This window comes from Equus quagga, chromosome 6 (genome assembly GCF_021613505.1).
Source record: "Equus quagga isolate Etosha38 chromosome 6, UCLA_HA_Equagga_1.0, whole genome shotgun sequence".
Lineage (NCBI taxonomy): Eukaryota > Metazoa > Chordata > Mammalia > Perissodactyla > Equidae > Equus > Equus quagga.
The window spans coordinates 30,619,629-30,644,718 of NC_060272.1; the positions used below are offsets into that span (position 1 = coordinate 30,619,629).

General features: G+C 34.1%; 1 protein-coding gene across 16 annotated transcripts in view; it reads left to right on the forward strand.

Annotated features, from left to right (window-relative positions):
• The window catches only part of RBM26 (RNA binding motif protein 26), an 84,591-nt gene that overhangs the window by 26,378 nt on the left and 33,123 nt on the right, over positions 1–25,090 (forward strand). For 7 of the 16 annotated variants that reach the window (XM_046664287.1, XM_046664285.1, XM_046664288.1 and 4 more), the window contains exons 2-14: positions 932–1,050; positions 1,689–1,825; positions 4,763–4,851; positions 5,514–5,731; positions 7,429–7,689; positions 8,450–8,689; positions 9,113–9,283; positions 9,628–9,783; positions 15,141–15,252; positions 16,355–16,514; positions 18,834–18,998; positions 19,961–20,092; positions 21,324–21,395. In XM_046664287.1, the coding sequence (XP_046520243.1) occupies positions 932–1,050; positions 1,689–1,825; positions 4,763–4,851; positions 5,514–5,731; positions 7,429–7,689; positions 8,450–8,689; positions 9,113–9,283; positions 9,628–9,783; positions 15,141–15,252; positions 16,355–16,514; positions 18,834–18,998; positions 19,961–20,092; positions 21,324–21,395 (2,032 nt within the window). The remainder of the gene's footprint in view (positions 1–931; positions 1,051–1,688; positions 1,826–4,762; positions 4,852–5,513; positions 5,732–7,428; positions 7,690–8,449; positions 8,690–9,112; positions 9,284–9,627; positions 9,784–15,140; positions 15,253–16,354; positions 16,515–18,833; positions 18,999–19,960; positions 20,093–21,323; positions 21,396–25,090) is intronic. The other 9 variants (XM_046664290.1, XM_046664291.1, XM_046664292.1 and 6 more) reach the window with 9 other exon arrangements.

Here is a 25,090-nt window from a genome sequence, read left to right on the forward strand (position 1 = left end):
TTTCCTCTTATGCTGTTGGTCTTATTAATGGGTAGAAAATCTGTGTATTAGGAAATTCTCCTTTTGTGATGGGTTAAACTGCTTGAGCTTTTTTCTCATTTGTCTTTGGACTTTTTCATTCTAAAATTTTTGCTTTTTATGTGTTGTCAGATTACTCTTGCTGTATATGGATTTTCTGTCATAATTCAAAAAGTCTTCGTTACTCTAGAGATATAAAATAACTCTTTCTTGTTTTGCCTCTAATACTTTAATGGCTTCATGTTTTTACAATTTTATATTTATTGTGATATACAGAATAAGTTGCAGATGCAATTTAGTTTTTTAAAAGATAACTACCAATATCTCAATATCAGTATCATTTATTACCCAGTTTATGTCTTCCTCAATGATTTGGATTCCACTTTTATAAATTCTAAATTTCTATGTATATTTAGGTCTATTTCTTGACTTTCTTTTCTGTTGTTAATATACTGTGTGGTATGTTTTCAAATTTTCCTTTATTGCCCTTTCTCTCAGGGTTTTACTGGCTATGATTTGTCTAGTTCTGGAGGGAAAAAAGCCTTTTGGTATTTTATTGGTATTTGGTATTTATTAGTATTACTACACTAATTATATAAGTTTTTTGATGTGTTGATATTATTTATAATTTGTTATGACTTCCATTTTTAATAAAAAAGCCTACTGAGCTTTTAATACATATTAGTATATATTTGGGAAGATACTGAATGATGATTACATATACTGTGTAAAGTATATTAATGTAAGAGAGAAGAACTTATATTTCTTCATTGCCTTCCATGAGCCAGGTGCTTTTTACATATATTAACTCGCTTAACTATTTATCATACCAACTAAATCAATTTGTAGCTGGAATTTGCAGAATGTGCAATTGTTTATGGCTAAATTTCCTTCAACGTTGTTTTTTTTTCAGCTGTGATGCAGATCCATCAGCCCTAGCAAAATATGTTCTCGCTTTGGTAAAGAAAGACAAAAGTGAAAAAGAGTTAAAGGCATTATGTATTGATCAACTGGATGTATTTCTTCAAAAAGGTAAGATCTTTGGTTTAAAAATACTACTTTATTTTAATTAGTTATTTAAAATAAGATTGTCTACAGCATATTAAAGGAACTCAGTAAGAGACAGGCTCTAATTGTAACAAAGTTGAACAAACAGTATTATCACTGGGTATATCCATAGCTTATTTATAATGGAAGCTTTTTCTATCATTAATGTCCTTACACTCTTTCTTAAACCATGCTGATGTTTTTTCTTAAGAGATTAAGAAAATGACTGAATGCATGTTTATTTAAAGCTAGAACTGTTTGGGAAACTACTTTGAATGTTGTCTGACACAGTGCTTCTCAACTTTTTTTACTTTGCCAACATGTGGATAATGATAGTATTTGTAATTGGCACACTGAGGGAGTACATGGAGACTAGTTATGGCTAGAAGTAACTAGACTAGAGGCTCTGGCTGTTCTGTTCCCTAACACCCTAAAATTGAGTGGATCAGTATTACCATAAGACTTGTGCCATGGCATACTGGTTAGGAAGCGATTGGTAATATAACTTCCAGATTTGTAAAAGTAAAGGTATATTTCATCATATAGAAGTCTGATGTGTAGAAGTGGAGAATTAGTATCTTAGCAAAAGTCTTTTGATCTATGGTTTTTGGTTTTATTTTTAGAGACACAGATATTCGTGGAAAAACTTTTCGATGCTGTGAATACAAAGAGTTATCTACCTCCCCCAGAGCAGCCATCATCAGGAAGCTTAAAGGTAGAGTTTTTTCAGCACCAAGAAAAAGATATAAAAAAAGAAGAGGTAAGGATTTGTGATAAACCTTACATGTTCTTTAAAAACATATAAGGAATAATTAAACTGATTTTATTTTCTGTAACTGTTTGGAGTCCTCAAGTCCATGCCCAGGTTTGATGATTTCACCAGGAGCACTCACAGGACTCGGCATATAGTTGTACTCATGGCTGTGATTTCTTACAGCAGAAGGATACAAAGCAAAATCAGCAAAAGGAAAAAAGCACATGGTGTGAAGTCTAGGAGAAAACAGGCATAAGCTTCCAGAGACCCCTCCCAATAGAATCACACAGGAGGCTCTTAACAAGTAGTGACAACATGTGTGAACCAGGGAAGCTGGTTAGAGACTCAGTGCCCAGGGTTTTTATTTAAGCCTGGTCACATAGATACCTTCTACATAGTATGTACCAAATTTCCAGATTCCCAGGAGGAAAGCAGATGTTTAGCCTAAACCATATTGTTTACTTAAACAGTTCAGGCATAGCAAGCTATTATTATCAGGGAATGAGGGGAACCCTCCAGAAATCAAAATTTGCAGACACCAGCAAACAGCCTACCTTGCAAGCAGGACTTTCTAAGGATAACAGTCTCAGGCTTGCTTTTAACTCTTTTCTGCACAGTATCTTATAGCTATAGACTCTGATTATCTCTGTTCTATGAAAATAATTAGATTGACAGTAGATCTGTTTGCTTTTGTCCTATATGCATTTTGTGAGAAACTATTTTTAAGGTAGTCAAATAAAAGGACCTTCACAGGGCAATGGGAATGACTTCATACTTTTAAGAGGTTTTGAAGTTTTTACCTTTTATACAAAATTACCATTCTTGTTTCATAATCGTATGATAATTCAGATGTCCTCAATTTGATGTTTAAAGATTGTAATTCCAGCAAAAATGTTGACAGTATAGCTATTATATTTCTGTGGTTAGCCTAGCTTTAAGTCAGATAAATCTTGGTTAAAATTTTGGCCTTACCAGACCGTTTTGTGACCTTGAAAACATTAGTTTTCTGAGCCTTAGTTTACTCAGCTGTGAAATGGAAATATTATAGATTTGTTGTGAGGAATAGTCAAATAATGTCTGTAAAGCACTTGGCAGAGTGTGTGGCACATAGTAGGTTCTCAAAAATTGGTAGTAGTTGTTACTGTTGAGAGATTGTTATGTGGTGGGAGATGTGGTTGTGGTTGTGACCTTTTTTTTTTTTCCCTCATACTTTTTTTTTCCTGATTATATAAGTGATACGTATGTATTATGTAACTATGTATACATATATAGTATTATATAATAATTCCCAAATGCATTTTTTAAAATGTATTTTTCTCTCTGTATATCTGAACACATGCACATGAATATGTGTATAGTTACACATACACGTAAAACACTCCCATCCTGTCTATCTGTAGGGAAAGACCAGAAATAAGTTTATAACAGTGCATATTTCATACCTAACAGTATAGAGATTCTGTTAGTAAAGCAGAAAGGGGTGACGGTTATTGTTTTGGTAACTGCTTATGCTCCATAGAGACATACAAAGTTTTAAGTTATGCCCACTGATGGAAGTTTGGGTTGGTTCCAGATTTTTGCTATTACAAATTATATTTTAATTCTAAAAAATCTTTAGTAAATCATGAGCTCTTGGTTTGAGAAGCAGTAAGAAGTCTTACCCCCAAATGAGTTAGTGGTGAAGGCTTAGTCTTAGATCTGTTAATATAATATTTCACCAGTTTTCTTGACCAATTGTGAAGGATATTTAGCCCTGATCTTTCGGAAGTGTCGAAGTGTCAGATGACGGTCGGGATTTAAAATGCTGTGGGTGTGTAAAAGTTCCCAGTTGGGTATATGCTATGGAATATGTTGATCTGTTAACAGAAATTACTTGCAAGAGTGCATTGAGGCGGATAGGAGAGAAAAAGTCCATCAGAAAGGTCTTATTTGTACCCAGATTTTTTTGGCAGGGGGGATGAAGTGGGTGAGAAGAGGAGAAGAAAAGTATTTACAAGAAGAAAAAAGCAGACAGTTAAAAGAAGGCTTTTAAGCTCGGTTCCTCAGAGTTTGGTCTCTTGATAGGATTTCCATTTACTTTATAATCCAACGTGGGTCACTTGACACTGAGAGGCTCTTACCCAAAGGGATGCTGGAACAACTGGTATAAACTGGGATGTATTTATACTGTACTTGGACTACTTGCGTCGGGATATCTTAGAGTTCTTACTAAAACTGCAAAATCTTGAGCCCTATCTTATTTACAGAGACCACATGTTCATTATTTCCTGAATTTGTTTGTCTTCTAAATCCTTTTTTTCTAGTAACACCTATTAATGTCCTATGAAACCAGTGTTTCATAGCGTGGAAGAGTCTGGCTAAGAAATTGGTCAAGGGAATCAAAGGAATATTTTCCAGGGCTGCTTTCTATTAATTATGTAGTATGAATGGAGGCCCCTCCTAGGAAAGAGGAATATATTGCTGCCATAGTACTATGAGAAACTGGAGAACTATTTGACCTTGTATGTTGTTTTCTCAGATGTTCTCTTTTTCTATGACTTGGTTGGTTTTAATGCGTTCTTCTATATTCCCTAATATGATTGGTGCCAGACCAAATCCGTGAAACCAAAACTTGAATGTATGTTGGACTTTTGAAGGAAGAAATTAAAATTGGCTTTCCACTAATTATGTTAAAATGAGGACACTTGCTGAAAATGTTTTCTCACCACTGTTATCTTAAGATAAGCATTTATGAGTTTTTTTACCGTTTAACTTTGAGCAAGCCTGTTTTTTATGGTTAAGTTAAAAGATTATACTTGGAAGAGAAATTTATTTTGTTTGAATGCTTTTAGAAGAAAACCGTTTTACTTCTATGTTTTAATATCAATAAAGTCACTGAAATACTAGTAACATGGCGAGGAATAACTGTTGCTAAACTTATACACTCTTTTCTTTGTATATCAGATCACGAAGGAGGAAGAGCGAGAGAAGAAGTTTTCTAGAAGGCTAAATCACAGTCCTCCCCAGTCAAGCTCTCGATACAGAGAAAATAGGTGATTGATTCATTGATCCACGTTCAGTGTTTAGACATTGGCTATCTTTTATTAGGAGTGTTTAGACTTGATTATCCTTGTATAGGAGCAAGTAATATCTACACTTTTATTGGTCTAGGAAAGTGTAACTCAGTCCTTTTCTACCAAGAGTATGTAGGTTAGATTTGTAGGTCCTGGAAGTGAGATTTAGAACAGTGCTTGGCATATATTAGTTATTGTTATTACTTGTATTCCTAACTTCAAATTCCAGTGAAATCGTACTGTGAGACCTTTTTTGCCCAGTTTCCCATTAATAATAAATTATTTTTCCCACTAAGGCTTCAAAAGCATTTACGTGCAATGCATGTGATACCTGTCTATAAGTATGAAACTGTATGTACAAGACAATATATGTTGTAAGACATATGTACAGATGCTTAAATGTATAGGTGCCTTTGTGTATAAGACTGAGATTAAGACTTTAAGAGTTTTTTTCTTTAAAGGGATTTTAGAGTACTTAAACAGAGCGTTCCATTTTTCAGTTGAGTTTCCTATATTTGTAATCTGATGGTGGCATAAAGAATCATGATGTTACAAGAATTAAATATGACTTTTGCATTTAATTAGGGTTTTTCCTGTATCCTCTTAATTATTTATATATAAGTGATCATATATTTCTTTAGAAGTCGTGATGAGAGGAAAAAAGATGATCGTTCTCGCAAAAGAGATTATGATCGAAACCCTCCTCGAAGAGATTCATACAGAGACCGGTACAATAGAAGACGAGGGCGAAGTCGCAGTTACAGCAGGAGTCGGAGTCGAAGTTGGAGTAAAGAGAGGCTTCGTGACAGGGATAGGGATAGAAGCAGGACTAGAAGCAGAAGCAGAACACGAAGCAGGGGTAAATAATCCATATATATGTATATTTTGGTTGGCATTCTTTTATTATGAAAAAACTCATTTGTGAGTTTAAAAAATTATTTTAATTTTATCAATGTTGTCTTCGTTTTTTCTATTTTCATGTACTTTGTGGTCCAAGAAAATGCTTTTTAAAAATTTCTTTAAAAAATTTTATTTCATGCAAATTAAAACACAATGAATTACCACTGTACACCCATCAAAATGGCTAAAATTTAAAAGACTGACTTTATCCAGTGTTGGTGAGGATGAAGCTAAACTGGAACTCTTTGGAAAACACTTTGACAGTATCTTGAAAATGTCAAACCAAGTGACTCAGCCATTCCACTCCTAGGTATTTACCTAAGAGAAGTGGAAGTGTATTTCCACACAAACAAAGACTTGTACGCAAATGATCATGGCAGCTTCGTTTGTACTAGCCAAAAACTAGAAACAACCCAAATGTCTATCAGTAGGTGAATGGATAAACAAATTGTGGTGTACCCATACAATGGATAAAAAGGGAAGAACTTTAATCCATGCAACAGAATAAATGAATCTCAGAATAATTATGTTGAGAGAAAGAAGCCAGACAAAAAAGAGTATATATGTATATAAAATTTTAGAAAATGCGAACTAATCTATGATGACAGAAAACAAATCAGTGGTTGCCTGGGATGGATTATAAAGGGGAACAAAGATACTTTTGGGGGTAATGAGTATGTACAGTATGTACATTATTTTGATTGTGATGTTTGGTTTCACAGTTGTATATGTAGATCAAAATTCATTAAATTGTATACTTTAAATATGATCAGTATATTATATATCAGTTATACCTCAGAACTGTGAAAAGTTAAAAATTTTCATTTCAGATGTGTATATTTGTAAGAGCATATCATTTCCATCATGTATAATTTTTCTTCCACTATGTGTTATTGAAAGGAAGATATTGCAGGCAGTAAAGCAGCTAAAACAGCTTTGAGTAAAACACCTTTACTAAAGCTTAGATTTTTACTACCCTTACAGCCTTTGTTGTACAGTCACCTTTAGCCTTTAGGAAATAATATTTATGGCCTTTGTATAAGCCCTGTACTTCTATTACTCTTAGAGATTTTCCCCCTGTGATCTAAGTGTACTAGGCCTCTCTGCCCATTGCTTCACTTAACTAATCTCCTTAATACCTTTTCTCTTCCCTTGGGACTGTATACAGCCCATTTAATTTTATTGTTCGTGTTTAATATGAACTCCTTTTTCTTCCTCTTTGCTCATCCATTCTCATCTTTAACAAATAGTGTTCGCTATAAAAAGCCATGCTGGGATTTTTAGATGGATAACCACTAAAAATATTTATCACAGAAAAAATAACCGTACTTTTATTAAATATTTTGTTTTGTGGGCTGAAGTTATGTATACTAACATTGTAATGAAGAAAATAAAAAATCTCTTCCATAAACAGAACTTCAAGAAAAAACTCATTACAGCAACTTTATGTGTGATTTTATAGTTTGGGTCATATTGAAAAGAAATAGTTTATCTTGAAATATTGTGTATTCATTGATTAGTTTTTAGAAGCAAAGGTAGATTGTGTAAAATTTGAACATTTTCTCTGTTTAGTAAAAATATCACTATTTCTTAGATCTGGGACATGGTTGTTTTTAATAGAGTGTAGTTTTATAAGTCATTTATATTTTGTTGCAGAAAGGGATCTGGTAAAACCTAAATACGACCTGGATCGAACAGATCCATTAGAAAACAATTATACTCCAGTCTCTTCGGTACCTAATATTTCATCTGGCCACTACCCTGTACCTACTTTGAGCAGCACTATTACAGTAATTGCTCCTACTCATCATGGTAATAACACTACCGAAAGTTGGTCTGAATTTCATGAAGACCAAGTGGACCATAATTCATATGTAAGACCACCGATGCCAAAGAAACGCTGTAGAGACTATGATGGTAAGTCTTTCAACTCTTTCATGAAGTATCGAATTAATATTTCCAGCTGACTAAATTCTGTAAATTTAGGTTGCACACAGTTATTCAAAGACTTAACCTATTGGAAATAGTGGGAAATTAGTCTTAAGCACTTCATGAATTCCTCAATATTATTGAAACCTTTGTTAGTCACCACTGACTATGGAATAGCAATTTAAAGATAGTGTTTATTTTCATTTAAGTCTTAATATATACTGAACAAGAGTAATATCTACTGAGTTATTTATCAGGGAATCTTCTATTGAAACATTATTGACAAAACTCAATTCTTTAGAAACAAATGGTTTATTGGCATGGAAGTAGAACCTAGAAATGTGAATATCACCTATGTAAAAATTTTATAAATGAATTGAAGACTCTTAGGGTTTGCTGTAAAAAATTTGGAGATTGTATTAAAGCTGTAGTTGTAATATACTTAAAGTTTTAAGTGAGAGATTTAAATGAAAGAAATTTCTAATGACAAAAATACATATAAGTTTTATATCATGTTGCTAGCTAGATGTACTCATTTTAATTTGGTGGGTTTTTTTAGTGTGTAAATTAGATACATTGTCACTTGATAAATATTTTATATTACTGGAAATTAGATAGCTCTTGTCATATAGTTAATTATACTTGCCCAATATTTAAAATATTCCTGTTTTTAAATATCTTTTGTTGACATCGAAAATTAATATGTATAGCACTTTTCATATTTGTTTCTAACTATTCTTCCTCACAGAAAAGGGTTTCTGTATGAGAGGAGACATGTGCCCTTTTGATCATGGAAGTGACCCAGTAGTTGTAGAAGATGTGAATCTTCCTGGTATGCTGCCTTTCCCAGCACAGCCTCCTGTTGTTGAAGGACCACCTCCTCCTGGGCTTCCCCCACCTCCACCAATTCTTACACCTCCACCTGTGAATCTGAGACCCCCAGTGCCTCCGCCAGGCCCATTACCACCCAGTCTGCCACCTGTCACAGGTAAGTAAATATTTTTGTTTGCTTGTACGTAGTATCTACCTATTCATAGTCTTTTTAAAAAATTAATACATTGATGCTTGCTTTTGTTAAAAGTATCTAAAGTAATCCTATAAATGCCTGCTAGAAACTAAGAGCAAGATACTTGCATTTGGAATTTGCCCCCACTTTGCAGGCTATGTCAAATCTATGGTTTACTATGGTTTGGAGTGGCCCTGAATTATGCACGTCCTTGATGAATCCCAGCTGCCTGTAGTTCTTTATAGCTTAAGTAAGACAAACCTGTTTTGGAATACATTAAAAAGATATTTTTCCCTAGGAAACTAATATAGTTATAAGAGCTTGGTGTTTGTAGATATTGTAGTTTGATAAATGAGAACATCATGCTTGAATGTACAATAACTTATTTTATTTGTTTGCTTTCAGATGATATTTCTTATTCTTTGGTTTTGACAGGACCACCACCTCCTCTTCCTCCTTTGCAGCCATCTGGCATGGATGCTCCCCCAAACTCTGCAACCAGTTCTGTTCCCACTGTAGTAACAACTGGCATTCATCACCAGCCTCCTCCTGCTCCACCCTCTCTTTTTACTGCAGGTGCAGTTTTGGCCCTCTCTGTATTCATAATATAATGTAGTTTTAGAGAAGAGTTTTAGATGAGGAATTTAAAAATGTCTACAGAATGAATTGCTCTATCAGGTCTTTTTTTCTCACTAAAATTATATAGAATAAAATGTAGACATGATGAATGTACATTAAGTAGAAGTCCTAGTTACAATTTTTTAAAAAGTAAGTTATATTTTCTTTTTATTGACATTTTTATTGTAAAACTAAATTTTTAATACATATAAAACATTATTTAATAATATATTAGTTTACTTTTTCTGTTATCAATATAAAAAATTACCAAATGGAGTTTTATAATTGTTTTTTAATTACAGTTTTTGTATTACCAGATACATATGACACAGATGGCTACAATCCTGAAGCCCCAAGCATAACAAACACTTCAAGACCTATGTATAGACACAGAGTGCATGCACAAAGGCCTAACTTGATAGGACTAACATCAGGGGATATGGATTTGCCACCCAGAGGTACTATGATTAATCTTCTCTTATCATTTTCATAACATCAACAGTGGCAAAACATCTGTAAAGAACAATTGGTTCTGTGTTTATTGGGGTGTGTAAGGGATGATGATTATGTTTATTCCTTGGATCCTTTGTCTCCTATGAGAGAAAAGGTAATGTGTGGTTCCCTGTTTGTGGTATTGGTGACACTTTATTCTACCATCCAAGGGAAGGAAATTTCCCAGAAGTACTTATTTTTTTAAGGTAGCTTTTTGGGGGTATTTTCTATCATTGCAGTCTTAATTGGTTCATTTAAACTCTTGAGAGGAATACTTTAATTCCTAAAGGTAGATTCTTTTGTAGTTTGGATAATAAAATTAGCTGTACAAACTGGTGCTTAAGATGTATTTTACCCTTATTTACTGTTGACATGTTAGAATTTGATATTGGTTTGCTTATAATAAAAGAATTATATTTTAGGAAGTGACTCATTAGCTTATAAAATTTTCTTAAGGAGACAGACTTGATAAAATTTCTAAACGGAAGAAGATAGAGTTTAGACTGATACAGTTACAAGCCAGGGCAGTAAAAGTGCTATACTAGAGGTGCAAACTGATATGAAGGTTCAGAGGAGGGAGAGAGTTCACATTAATTTGAAGGATGGAGCATTTGATACAGGGAAGTGAAGGATTGTCAGACACAACAGAAAACATTATGTAGGCCAACCAATAAAAATATATCTTTTTCCCTAACTACTTCAACTTAGAAATCTCATTTCTTTTCAATCTTTCCTTGCTGTCTTTTTTCCCTAGTAAAAAAACAAAATGCCTCATCAGTCGTGAATAAAAACCCAACTTATTTAAATAAGTAACAGTCAATACCTAATGTGGTTTAGTAACCTGTGATTACTTACACTTTGCATTTTTTAATTTGTTCATTGGAAACTCAGATTCTGAGCGTCTACCTTGAGTGTTCCAAAAACTTTTTTGTGATGGAGGTATAAGGGATATTTTAATTTATGTTCAGTTTAATTTATATTCTCTTTGAGATCACAGAATAGCATTTCATGTGGATGCCCTCTCTTCCCCATGTCTTTTAAATTCTTCTTGAGGCATTCTAATAACTATCATTAATAGTAACAACAGGAAAAAGACTTTTTAACAGTTTCTATGTAAGGGATATAAGAGTGCTTGTAATTGAAAAGTAGCCATTTCACATTGTGGCTCTTCATGGTGTTTACTTATCCTCCAAGTCTCCTGCCTGGCTAGTTCAGAGAATGATACCTCGGCCTTCTTTGAGTCACTATTGAACAATTTTTTTCATCTTGCCAATGCTCCTTGCTTTTACTGGAACCTCCCACATCGTCATCTCTTTCTTACCTTGCTGCTTTGGAGTGGCATAAATATATAAATATATGCCACTAGAGATCAGTATTTATTAGACCCATTCCAATGTCAGAGCAATTTTTTGTTGGTGATCAAGAGAAGGAATAAGAATCAAACCCCTTGCATATAAATCTTACCATGTAGAACTTGGGGTTATAGTAATTTCAGCTCCACAGGGATGTAGTTACAAGTTACCGGAAGTGGCTCTATTGAGAGAGAAATGTTTTGTATGCCTGCTTAGGGATTTGAGTGCTTTTTCACATAGAATCATTGTGCATAGTGATTATTTTAGTATTGTTCTTTAGATACATCATTTACTATTTTTGTGATCTGGTTTAGGAATATATTCTCCATTAATAACATTGTTTTCATGTAGCAGACAACAGATTTGGCAACCCATTTAAATTGAGGATTACGTATACTTGTATTACCTTATCTTTTGTCAGTCCTCCTCCCCACAAAATGTTCTCATCTGTTGCTCATTTGGTTTGAAATCTGCTGTCCTCTATTGTGACAGAAACATAATTAAAAAGTTATAATATTGTTCATTATATAATTATTATACATTTCTAATAGCCTATGGATAGCCTTAATTTAAATTTGCCATAGACTATCATGTGATAATTGTAATTTTATGTTTCATACTTTAAACTTGATGGAGAATTATCATTTCATATTAAACATATGAACAAAATTTAGGTACTTTGGTGCCTTGGAATTACTAATATAAAAGTGACCTAGAGGCCCTGATAATTGTTCTTTCCATATTTCTAAGGAGGTGGGAAACTTGATAGATACTCCCTTGATTGGCTATAGGTAGGAAGTAGTTTTCCATTTGCTGTCAGCAAAACCAGTGGTGAAAATTTTAAGCAGAAAAATAATTTACTGAAAGGATATTTGGAGAAAAACGTAGTACATATAACTAATAGACACATTTGCTAATTGTATACCAAGAGGAACTTGCTTTTGTGTATTTAACACTTCGTTTTGGAAAAAATAACAATGAAAGAGAATCTGAGAGAATACAGATGAGTTGGAGCAAACACATCACAACTCCCGGGTGGGAAACATACCACTGCCTCTTCTGGTGCACCTTCAGTTAAAGGACCTTCAGTTAAAATAAAAAGGAATGTCGGATAGCTCAAAGACTCTCCAAAGGGGTCACTGAACCAGGCTTGGGAGGCAGGAATAAGACCACAAATTCTCTTGCAGAACTGGACAAAGAGACCTCAGTTCACACTGTGAACGTCACCAATACTAGATGCTGGGTGTTTCCACCTGATCTGCTGTGGACATGTAGGATAAGTCAGCCAGAGCACATAGACCCAATAATAACTTTTGAGAAACAGAAAGAACTTTGTGACTGGAACAGAGGGAATAAGGGATGTGGAAGGAGGTGAGAATCCAATTAAAGGCAATTTAAAGAGTTTTAGAAAAGAGATGATAGCTTGGATTAGGGTAGTAACAATGGCAAGTGGAAGTTTTAAATTCAGTGGAAAGAACTGACAACACTTGTAACTTATTGGATTGTGGGACTTAGAATGGTGGTAATAGGGTGAAATCAAAGACAACCACGTTTCTGCTGTGGATAATTGGGCAGATGATGATGATGATTGAGAGGAAGAACAGATTTGGTAGAAAGGTAAATTTAGTTTTGGAAGTGTTTAATTTGTTGTGTTCCTGGGGCATTTGAGTAGAAATGTCCAGTGGGAGATAGGATCTTGAAATCTGAGGTCTATGAGAGACAGCTGGCTAGAAAATACAGCTTTTGGAATCATTAGCCTGTACAACAGTGGTCTTAATCTTTTCTTCTGTGCCATTAGTAATAGTAGGAGATAAAGGGAGATGGAATTGAGGCATACCCAAAGCTGCAAGCCTGACTGGCATAGATTCCAAAAGCCTTCCTTGTGTGTTTCTGATACTCCCCTCTTCCCTTTGAGAATCACTGCAAATGATGAATGAAGCCATGGCAATGGATGTCTTAGGGAGATTGTGTAGAATGAGGTTAGAAAGTGCAAGTAAATAACCTGGAGAATGCCAACATTAAAGCAGTGGGCAGAGAAAGGAGACCTTACATAGGGCACTGAAAAAATGAAGCCAAAAAGGCAAAGACAAAAGCAGGTGGTGGGGTGTCCTGAAAATAGAAGGTGACAGTGTTAAATACTTTTGAGAGGTCCACTAAGAGAAGGGCTGAGATATATTCCTAAGCTTCAGCAGCAAGTTAGGGCATCAGTGATTTTAGCATGACCAAGATAAATGCAGTAATGGGAGCAGCTGCCAGTTTTTGGAGGATTAGTGAATGGGTGGGTGTTAAGGAAGCAAAGTTAGCAAGTGTGGACATCTCTGAGGAAGTAGCTGTGAGGTTAGGGAGAGAAGGCTGTAGCTGGAGTGGAAAGTGGTTTTATGAGGTTTCTTTTAAAAATGGAGTAATTTGAGCTTGTTTAAATGTTGAAAGGAAGTGCTGGTTTAGATGAAGAGGTTGAAGATGGAGGAAAGCAGCAGGGCTCTGGGATGTTGATTTTGGTAGCTGTCTATATAGGAAAAATTTATGGCAGGAGCATCTGGAAGCAGCAGCCCAGTTAGGACAGTAGACTAGGCCAAAAGTAGTGCAAGTTTGTACCAAACTTGTCTTAGGGGGAAATGAGAGGAAATACATGCAAGATGAATTGAAGGGATGTGGGCAGAGTCAGAAATTAAATATGATTGGGAAAGGTGTAGTTTCATGAATAGAAATGTTTAAGAAAGATTTAAAAAGTACATTTAATATGAAGATAGTTTGTCCTTTGTACATAGTGAGTTTTGAGATATCCCTAGGATTTCCAAAAGATGGCCGGAGAAGACCAAGAAGTTAGAAATTGAAGACTGGTCCTTAGAGCAGAGTTCACGTGTGATAGAGCGACAGGTAGGATCTCCTGCATGGAGATCATAGTTGTAGCCATGAGAGAGATTGTGCTGGAACAGATCCTAAGTTCTTTTGTTAGTTAATTGTATTTAGAAATTCTAAGAATAGGATTTGTTCAACCAATTTATCCATCTTTAAAAAACAAATTTTAAAATTATATTTTTCTATGTGGACTAAGTTTTGCATGTTTTAAATTTTGGTGTCATTTAGGAATAACAGGTTAAATGAATTAGGTTTGTCATACTCCATCTAAATGTAAAATGTTGATAGTAGCAGATATTTGCAGCTTTTTTGTGCTGTATTTCAATCTTGAATATTTACATTTTTAAATCAAGTATACTTTTATAATGTTAATATGTTGGGGTTTTTTTTTCTTTTTTTGGTGAGGAAGATTGGCTCTGAGCTAATATCCATCACCAGTTTTCCTCTTTTTACCTGAGGAAGATTGTCCCTGAGCTAACATCTGTGCCAGTCTTCCCCTATCTTGCATGTGGGAATGCCGCCACGGCGTGGCTTGATGAGCAGTATGTAGGTCTGCGCCTGGGATCCCAAACCCACAAATCCCGGGCCACCGAAGCTGAATGCACACACTTAACCACTATGCCACTGGGCGAGCCCCAGTTAATATGCTGTTTAAATAAGCAATTCGCTTCAATCACAACTCCAATTCTTAAAGAAAGGGCTTTGGATTAGTGTTAAATTTTGAATCTCTTAAATTGTGCGTATGATTTCAAAACTATGAACTCAAAGCTTCAAGATGATTTATTTGTACTTTTGTTTATTTGTGATGAGGGCGATGGCAAATGGGAACAGTGACATGGATTTTACCCCCCAAAGAAGTGGCCTACAGAGTCATATTTTAATTTGACATGTGAGAATTACTGATTCTTCTTCAGTTAGCTATGAAATGAACTTGAAATAAGTTACAATCCCTTAGATTACTATATTTGAATGTACAGTTATTTCTCTGTCTTCTAGAATATGTATTTGGACAAAAAGCCAGAACTTTGTTTTTTTAAATAGGAATTTACGGAAGTAGCTATGATAAACAGAAAATATTAATCCATGCTTTCTTTTCTTTTCTTTTCAAACAGAAAAGCCTCCTAATAAAAGCAGTATGAGAATAGTAGTGGATTCAGAGTCAAGGAAAAGAACTATTGGTTCTGGGGACCCTGGAGTTCCTACAAAGAAGACTTGGTTTGATAAGTAAGCTGGCAGGGAAAATTGAGGAATTTTATTGTGCGATGATTTTTTACGGTAGTTACAGTATTGTTATGATAGTATAGTATCTTCTTTCAAAATAAAATTTATATTATTCTGTTCTGTAGGCAATCCCCAACTAAAGTGTAAGTTATTTTCTAAAAATTTGTAAGTTAGTTGTTTGATACTTGGAAGGCATTTTCATATAGAAATGGTATGGTGGTGAAAACTATTGTTTTTCCTCCTTCCACCTCCCCCACCTCCAAAAAAACACCGCTTAACTTAGAGATGTTGTTGAATACCACCTATATAGTCATGAGCCCATTATTAGGGAAGAAAGTGTGGGTCAGGTCTGGGCGGAGGCTTTAGCACGTGGCAGTTCCCGGAAGAGCTCGAAGACAGTCTTTTGGGAGGACTAGGGGAGGGTGAACAGGCACTGAAGTCAAGGGAGGGCTTCAGACAAAGGGGTGAGTGAGTGGAACGTTAGTGTGTGTGATGATTTATTTATAAATTTGCATGTTTGAGGAGAGACCAGGATCGCACTGTTAGAGCTTTAACATCTATTTAATAATGGATAATTTCTAATTCTGTGTCTGCCTTTAAATCTGTGATTTAAGGCAAGCAGTATAACCTCTCTGGGCCACAGTTCTGTCCTTTTTTCAAGTGTCAAATGTATGGTCTGTAGTTCTGACATTTTTTTTTTTTTTAAGTTGGAAAGAGGTTGAGACAGTCATTCTTTGCTTTTAATCAACATTTTAAACTAGGATACATTCAGTAAGCTAGCTTTTGCAGAAATGAAACAAAGGTTAAATGCAAATTGACTGGAAGAGGGTACTACGACCTTTCCTGCTAAGAATTTTAAGTAGGAGTGGATTGGAAGTAGAAATTACAAATGATATAGAGGAACCCTTAGTTGGCTTCCATGGAAAATGTGAAGACTGCTAATATGGAAGCTTCATTTTTTGGAAGCAAATTTAAATTTTCTTTATCAACCAGTGGTTTCAGTTTAAAAAACATTGAACTTAAATTGTAAAACTTAATTCTTTTGTACTTGATTGAGGTCAGGATTTATAAATGAATGTATTAATTAACTTGGTTTTTATTACAGACCAAATTTTAATAGAACAAACAGCCCAGGCTTCCAGAAAAAGGTTCAGTTTGGAAATGAAAATACTAAACTTGAACTTAGAAAAGTTCCTCCAGAATTAAATAATATCAGCAAACTTAATGAGCATTTTAGTCGATTTGGAACCTTGGTTAACTTACAGGTAAGAGCTATGAAATGATTTTGTTGTCTTCTCTTAATTATTTAGGGACAGATCTTAATGTAGTAAAAAAAATACTTTTATAAAGAAATATGGAAAATTTGGAAAATTGGATATGAAATGAAACTATATTTTAGAAAAACATGTGATTTCAAATAAGTTTTTTACTTTGAAAAGGCAGGAATTTTGATTGATCATGTTATATACTTTTTACTTAATAGAGGTTATCATAAAATTACAGCAAAATTATATAATCACACTGCTAAAATCTAATCTGGTAGTAGTTTTCATTTCCTCACTTTCTCAAAATCATTTCAGCAGAATGCTTCAGTCAGATTTATTTTTGCCACGTCTGTGGTGCCATGCATTTAACAGATACCTTTTGGGCCTAAATACTGTGTAATCCATAATTAGTTTAAACATTTACTTTTTCCTCTGCCACTTTTGAACATCCTTACAGATAAATATTTGTGTAATTTGTATTTAATTTCACCTAAAATTAGATCTTGGCTTGGGTATATGTAATTTGTAAGATTATTTAGTATTGAGCTAACATTATATGACATGTTAAAAGTGTTGAAATAATGTTGGGCTATATTTCTAGTTTGTATGGCATTCTTTTCAACTGAAATAATTATTTCCCTTAATCTGATAAAAATAATAAATTTTAGAGAGTACAGCTTAGGTTTTGGAAACCTAAATATTTTGGAAAATTTTGTTTTCTTGCCATTTAAAAAATATTATTACAAAAGTAGTGGAAGAAAAAAATGCATGCTCACTCTGGGTGGGGTAATAGAGATTTACATAGAATTTAAAGAAAACTTGTCCTTTTAGCTCTTTTTCTTCTTCACATTCCTTTGCACATATATCCCCATAATATAATTACATTATTGTTAACAATTTACCATATGTTCTAGATTTTTTGTTTTGTACTTCTGTATCTATCTACTTACCAATCAATCAGTACACAAACTTAAGAATAGATGTAGTAAAAAATATGTGGGCCCATAATATATATATGTTACCTAGGTGTTATTTACTTAATCTTGAATATCTCTCTTTTTTTATGGTAATTCAATTTGATCTACCATGTTTAGATCTAGACATAAAGAAGTTCTTAGAATATTCTTTTCCTCACAATTAACTACGCTGGTAATGTTAAATTAAAAAATTTTTCAAAGCTAAGGGGCAAAACATGGTAACTTACTGTTATTTCAATTTACGTTTCCTCAGTTACTAGTGAGGTTGATATCTTTTCATCTCTACTGATCTTTTGCTATATCTGTGTACTACCTGCATTGTTAATTGTAAAATACATGTTTTTAAAAGTCAGTTAAAAACAAACCCTTTAGCTTTATCTAATTAAACATATTGGTGAAATTGATGTTTTAAATTCCAGTGAATAATTATTAAAATGCTACCTAAAATCATCCTTACAGCTAATATTTATTGAATATTTATTATATACTTTCTCTTCATGAATTATATTTAATTCTTCACACGACAGAGTGGATATTGTTATCTTATTTATGGAAGAGGAAACAGAGGCCCAGAAAGGTTTAATAACTTGCTCATGCTCCAGTGAGAATAGCAGTCAAGCTTTGAGGCAGGCAATTTAATTCAGAGTCTGTGCTGTGAATTCCTATTTTGTATTACTTCACATGACCAGTGGTTTATATGCCACACTTTGGAAAACACTGCTATTATTGAAAGAACAGGAAATTTGAAATAAAAACCTTAGGTATTAAATACTTATTAGTTGTATGGTTCTACAGAATCACATACTTTTTGAATATCAGTTTCCTTGTTTTTAAAATGTGATTGTTGCTTTTATGTAGTCTTTTTTTTTTTTTCCAGTTTTATCACCCTCTTGAACATATTTTTGTGAGAATTACAAATTTGGAAAATTTTACAGATGGATTTTTCTGTAATTTTTAGTTAGAGATCACATCTTTCAAAGAAGTTTACTGCCTTCTTCTGACTGTGGATCTTGGCTGTGTCTCTCGTTGACACAAGGATTATTTCTCTTAGTATTAATATTGGGGGTAAAAAGTGAGCTATTTTGATTGCTTGTATATGACATTTGTGCAGTGAGCCTTCTCTACTAAGTGTCATGTATAAGAGGCTCCTGTTCCACTCTGAACAGTCCTCAGTTACCATTTTTTCTGGAGTGAAAGCAGGTTATGGTAATAATCTAGATATAAGAAGTGGAAAGATGGACTCTTTCTTGGAAGGACCAATATGTTATTTCTTGAAGAATTTTACTGTATGAAGCAACAGACTTATTTGGAAATTCACTGTTCTTAATATTTTAAATCTTAGGTTGCCTATAATGGTGATCCTGAAGGTGCCCTTATCCAATTTGCAACATATGAAGAAGCAAAGAAAGCAATATCAAGTACAGAAGCAGTGCTGAACAATCGCTTTATTAAGGTTTATTGGCACAGAGAAGGAAGCACCCAGCAGTTGCAAACGACTTCTCCAAAGGTAAGAGAGAATTTTATGTGAAATTAAATGCTGTTCTTAGAAAGCTCTTAGCGTAGTGTTTAAGAACAGAGCCCTTGCAGTCAGGTAGACTTGTTCACATCCTGGCTCTACCATTAGACTTGAGGAAGTTGCTTAACCTCTCTAACTTGTTCTTTCATTTTTTTGTGAGGTTAATCCTTAGTTTAGACACTTATAAGATGATATGTGTAAAGTATGTAAAACAGTCCCTGGTAGATAAGAGACACTCAGTACATGGTAGCTATACATATTGCAGAAACTCAGGCTCTGGATTCATCTTGGAAATTCTTCCCTCCATTCTTCTCTCTCTCTTTTTCTTTTTCTTTTTTTAAATTTTTTTAAATTTTTATTTTTTGCTGGGAAAGATTCACTCTGAGCTAACATCTGTTGCCAGTCTTCCTCTCTCTTTTTTTTCTTCTCCCCAAAGCCCCATACATAGTTGTGTATTTTAGTTGTAAGTCCTTCTAGTTCTATGTGAGTCACCACCACAGCATGGCTACTGACAGATGAGTGGTGTGGTTCCACACCAGGAAGCAAACCCAGGCTGCTGAAGTGGAGCACGCTGAACTTTGACCACTAGGCCATTAGGACTGGCTCTCTTTTTCTCTCTTTGAATCAGTGAAGAATCAATCATGTCATGTTAGATTAGTTACTTATAGAGGTGTATTACAGCCGTTTGTTTCTCGATTTAACTTTCTCCTTTTCAATAGAAAAAAAAAAGACGAGATAATGAAAGTAGACTTTAATTTTGTCCTTTATAACTAAGCTCTTTTATCCAAAGAAGACATCTGTATACATGTGTGAAGAATTTTGGAAGGTGCTTAGTTTGGATTATAAGCTGCACTTTAAAAACTTTGTCTGGACAATTTATTAACAAAATAACAAAGGTTACTTTCCATGCTCATGAACTAATCAGCTTGTTAACGTTTTTTTCATGTTCTGAGGTAATACAGCCTATAGTTCAGCAGCCCATTTTGCCTGTTGTGAAGCAGTCAGTCAAAGAGAGATTGGGTCCAGTACCTTCAAGTACTGTTGAACCAGCAGAAGCCCAGAGTGCCAGTTCAGACCTTCCTCAGGTAAATGCAAAGTCTTATCATTGCGCCTGTCGCATAATAGGTTCTCAGTAAATTAATTTCCCTTGGTAATTTGAATTATAGTTAATTGTATATTTTTTATACAGAAAAATGATAGTCTATACATATTTGAACCCCACCTGTAAACTTTTTTTTACCATTACCGTAACATTTTCACAGTCTACTTTTCCTATACTATTTGAATCTTAAATTCTTCTCTCTAGTTAATACTTGTTTATGAGAAAGAGTTATCATTCACTTTGTCAAGGGGATATTTTCCAGCAAAACTGCCTGAAAAGTGAGGTTCAGTACCCTAATCTTGTTTTTCTCACCACCTTTCCTTAACTAGGATTCTGTTCCAGAGATAATTATGCAGTAGACTGAACTGAAAATTTTGGGAAGGGGAAGGCTTAAATCATCAGGTTTTAGCATACTTGATATTATAATATTTCAGGTTACTTGTGCAGCTCTCGCAGAACTTTGCATCACTTATTCCTAACTCTCAGATTCTCCATATGTCGTCCCCCTCCCACCCTCTTCCACACTTGTGTGGCAATTTCTTGTTTCTACAGTCTCTGAAACTCAGCTTTCCTTTGTCTCCAGATGTTTTAGCATTTGCTGTGTAAAATAAAGTTAGGATATAGTATCCTACTTAGCTAAGGGATGCCACCTTATTAAGATAGTCTTCTTAGATAATTCGTGAAGAGTAAGATACTGAGATTCTATAAAAACATGCAGAATGTAAAGTGGTTAATTACTAGTTACCAAAAAAAAAGTTCCCAATCCTGTTATCCCAAATCACACCAAGTACAATATATTTGACTATAAAACTAACATACTTTAGGACAGAATGGCTTTTATTTTTAAACTCGAGAAGTAGGCACATATTTTAATTACTCAAATCTAATATTTAAAATGTTCAAACTTTCCACTTGTCAACATAGGATTCTTAAGAGTTTAGGGTTCTGTTTCAGTGGAGGGGACTTTAGTAACCACCTGTTTCAAAGCTCATATTTTACATCATAGTTTTTCATGATTGAGTAATATTGCACACTGTTTGTTTTTCCTTACACATTTTCTTTCTCTCTCTCTCTTTGAAAAAGACCCAAGTTTTTGTGATTAACATCAGTACACTTAGAGTCAGTATATGTTAGTAGATTCAGAATGTTCAGAATCCCAACAGTCTTATATATGTTTGGGGAAACACTGAATATGTCCATTTTAATTTTTTTAGAATGTAACTAAGTTATCTGTGAAGGACAGGTTGGGTTTTGTATCAAAGCCATCTGTTTCAGCAACTGAAAAGGTAAGAAGAATAGCATGATGTGTTTGTCTTGGCTTCATAAATGTTCTCAGGTGGCATCTTAATTTTTTAATTTTTTCATAATTCCAAGCTCTTGCTTCTTAATAGTTTCTGTATCTCTTACTCCTACCTTTTTGCTTTCCATTTGCTGAAAAAGAAAAATATTCGCCTACCTTTTTTTACTTTTTGCATCAGCATTTTTAATACTTGCCTCTCACTGTATTTTTCCATGTGCTCCATTCTTGTTTTTTTCTTTTTATTTACTATATTTTCTTTAGAGATATTGTTCTTTTTAATTTGAAAGCCCTGGTAGCCTAATACAAAGGGCCATGAATTAGGAGTTTTACCTCAGTTCAAGCTCTGGCTCTTCACTTACTAACTGCATGACATTGGGCAGTACTCTTAACCTTTCTGAACCTTTTCTTCATCAGTAAAATGGTGATGGTAATATTTGTCTTGCTTGTGGGGTTTTGTGAGGATTAAATAAAATCATTTCTTTGAAAGTGTATTGTAACCTGGAAAGGATGATGTAAATGTAAGTTTTTTATTTACTAATAACAGCTATTGTTTATAGCCTGACAATATATTTACTCATTTCATTTTTAAATGACGGGGTAAATGCTGATTAAATTAAGATCATTTATGGACCTGTCTTATAGTTCTGTAGATGTGTTATTTTTTGTCTGTTTAGGTATGAGTGATTGCCCTGATCTTTAGTCTTATTTGAGGTATGTGGAATCACAGAAATCAAAAGTAGATAATCTTTCTCATTTCTATGTCCTCACCTTAAAGAAAGGTAAGGCCCAAATAGTTTTATAATTGATCTGTACACTGTGAGTTACTGAGCTAGGACTGGAATCTGGGTCTCCTATTTCTAGCCCATGGGTCTTTCTGTTATGAAGATTACATAGGAAATTGACATCGTAGGTAAATAGATGATAAATGATATAGCTGAACTGCTCTTTTCACTGGTTCTTCAGTGTATTGTTTTCCTTATTTACTGGGTTAAACTTTGGCAGTTCTAGAAATTTGAATCTGAATCTCATTCTCGATATGAGATATTTCTTTTGGGCACTTCAGCATTACTTCAGGTGTAACATGCCTAAAATAATTCATTATTTCCCACATAAATTAGTTTCTTCTTCTAACCACCTCTGGATGTGATAACCAATATTTTTCAAGTTGTGCAATCTAAAAGCCTTAGAGTCATTTACTTGTCTTTGTAGTTCACTTCTCTTTCTGTACCACCTTCAGTTGCCTAGCCTCGGGATGCAGTGTCATAGCTGGCATCCTCCTCTTCTAGTTTATACTGCCACCATCCTACTCTCAGACTTATTTTAATATTAATTCCTTGCAAAAACTGTTATTTCCTCAGCAAAATAACTTTGCTTGATCTTATAGCTCATCATACTTCAGTTTTTCTGGATCTTTTACCTCTGCTTTAGTCCTTCCTTTCTGCTCATTGTCCCTTGCTCTTCTGCATCTCTTTTTTTTTTTTGGTGGTGATTTTTCTGGAATGCCTCTCCCTCTGCCTAATTGAATTCTAGTCATTCTTTTAAAGATTGAAAATCACTCTGTCTCTATGAAGCCTTCAAATTTTTCCATATGATGCCCCCCTGCCTTTTCTCTGAATTTGTGTTGCGTGGTCTATGCTGCTAGTTTTAGCAGTATCTAAATATTTACTTTGATTAGGTTTATTTTCCTTGATAATAAGTAACTAAGGAATAAAAATGCAGTATAAGATCTGATATACTTAACTATAGTCCTGAGCAGTTCTGGAGAGGTCTTTTAAAAACCTGATGATGTTTAGGATCTTTTTATGTCAGGATTTGAACTCTGAAATTGAAATGTACTAATTATAGTGTTTACAAGATTTTAGTATGTTTTGCTACTTTTTTCATTTTTTTAGCATGTTTTGCGTAGCTTTAGAGATACAAATTTGGAATTGATAGTATAAATTTACTACTACAGTTACCACTAAGTGAATTTGTGAAAAATCACTAATGGTAGTGGGCTATTTATGAAAAAAAACTACTCACTAAGTACTGTAAAGAATCTTTTAAGGAAAGAAATTATTTACAAGTATGTAACTTTAAGCCATCTTCAGTGACTTGTTTACAGAATATCATTTTATTTTTGCTTATTCTTTGTTGTTTCTGTTCTCCTACTCCATAGGGATTTTTGCTGCAGAATCCTTAGTGGTCAATGATTCAAAGAAGTCTTAGGGAGAATTAAAGAATGCTCCCCATGATTGAATATTATTTAAAAAATGTTTTTCTAATTGAAGGCAGAGGAAAACTCAAAACTAGTATCCACACAGTATCTTCTATCATTATTAAAGCAAATAAGTACACAAATGTAAAATTTTATCCCCTTCCTGTAAACAACACCCAGTAAATCCTTTAGTGATTCTTCTTTGTTCTAAGATTCTATTTTCATGAGAGGGCTGAGAGAGAGGAAACTTAAAACCTGATTGATACTGCTAAATATTAAGACATTGCAATAGCTATTGAATAGGTATTATTTGAGTAATCAGTGAAATGATGTTTGAGTGCCTCTCAAGAGATAGAATTATGAATAAAGGTGGCATTTGTATATACCACCCTGGTTAGTTTTTTAAAAAAGACTGTCCAAATTATCTTTCTAAAACCGTTTTAAATTCTAAGAAAGCAAGCTGATTAATTGGTTGAATATTTGATGTTTGTATGTCATATTAGTTTTAGGTAGAGTCATGCTTTGCACAACGATGTTTCAGTTAGCTAAGGACCGCATATATGACAATGGTCCTGTAGATTAGTACTGCATAGCCTAGGTGTGTAGTAGGCTATACCATCTAGGTTTGTGTAAGTACACTCTACGATGTTTGCACAATGATGAAATCACCTAATGACAACGTTTTTCAGAACATATCCCCATTGTTAAGCAACACATGACTGTATATCAAACTTATGATAAGGGGCTGGCTTGGTAGCATCCTGGTTAAGTTCAGTGCACTCTGCTTCGGCCACTCAGGTTCACAGTTTTGGATCCTGGACACGGATCTACACCACTCATCAAGCCATGCCTTGGTGGTGACCCACATACAAAATAGAGGAAAGATTGGCACAGGTGTGTTAGCTCAGGGCCAATCTTTCTCACCAGAAGAAAACAAAACACAACTTAGATATGGAATGCTACTCTTCCTTAGCAGTGTTTTTTTTTGCAATCTAAAAATGTATCTTGGTCCCTTTGCGTGGTGATTAGTTAACATTGGTGCCGTGGAACTTTTAAAAGGGAAATTGTATGGTATAATTGAAGGAACATTGCATGTCATATAGAGATTTCAGCTGTTGATTTGGAAGCTGACGTTCTGTAAGATCCTGAGGAATTCTTATTCTCTCAGTTTCCTTAACGGTAAAATGCAGTCACTTAAGTAACACTTTGATTTTTAAATTTTTATTTTTTTTGCGTAATTTTGCTACTTTAAATATAAAGATTAAGGAAATTTATGATAATTTCCTTTCATAGTTATTATTGACTACTTTGGATTTTTTAATGTATTGGTCTCTGTCAGGATTATTACCTGGATTACTCAATCAGAATTATTACCAGGATTATTTTGCTTATAGAGGAGTATGATTTATGTAAAATTATTTGCTATGCTGAAACAATCTTACTATGGGAACCAAGCTGTTGTAACAAAAATTGATTACAGACTG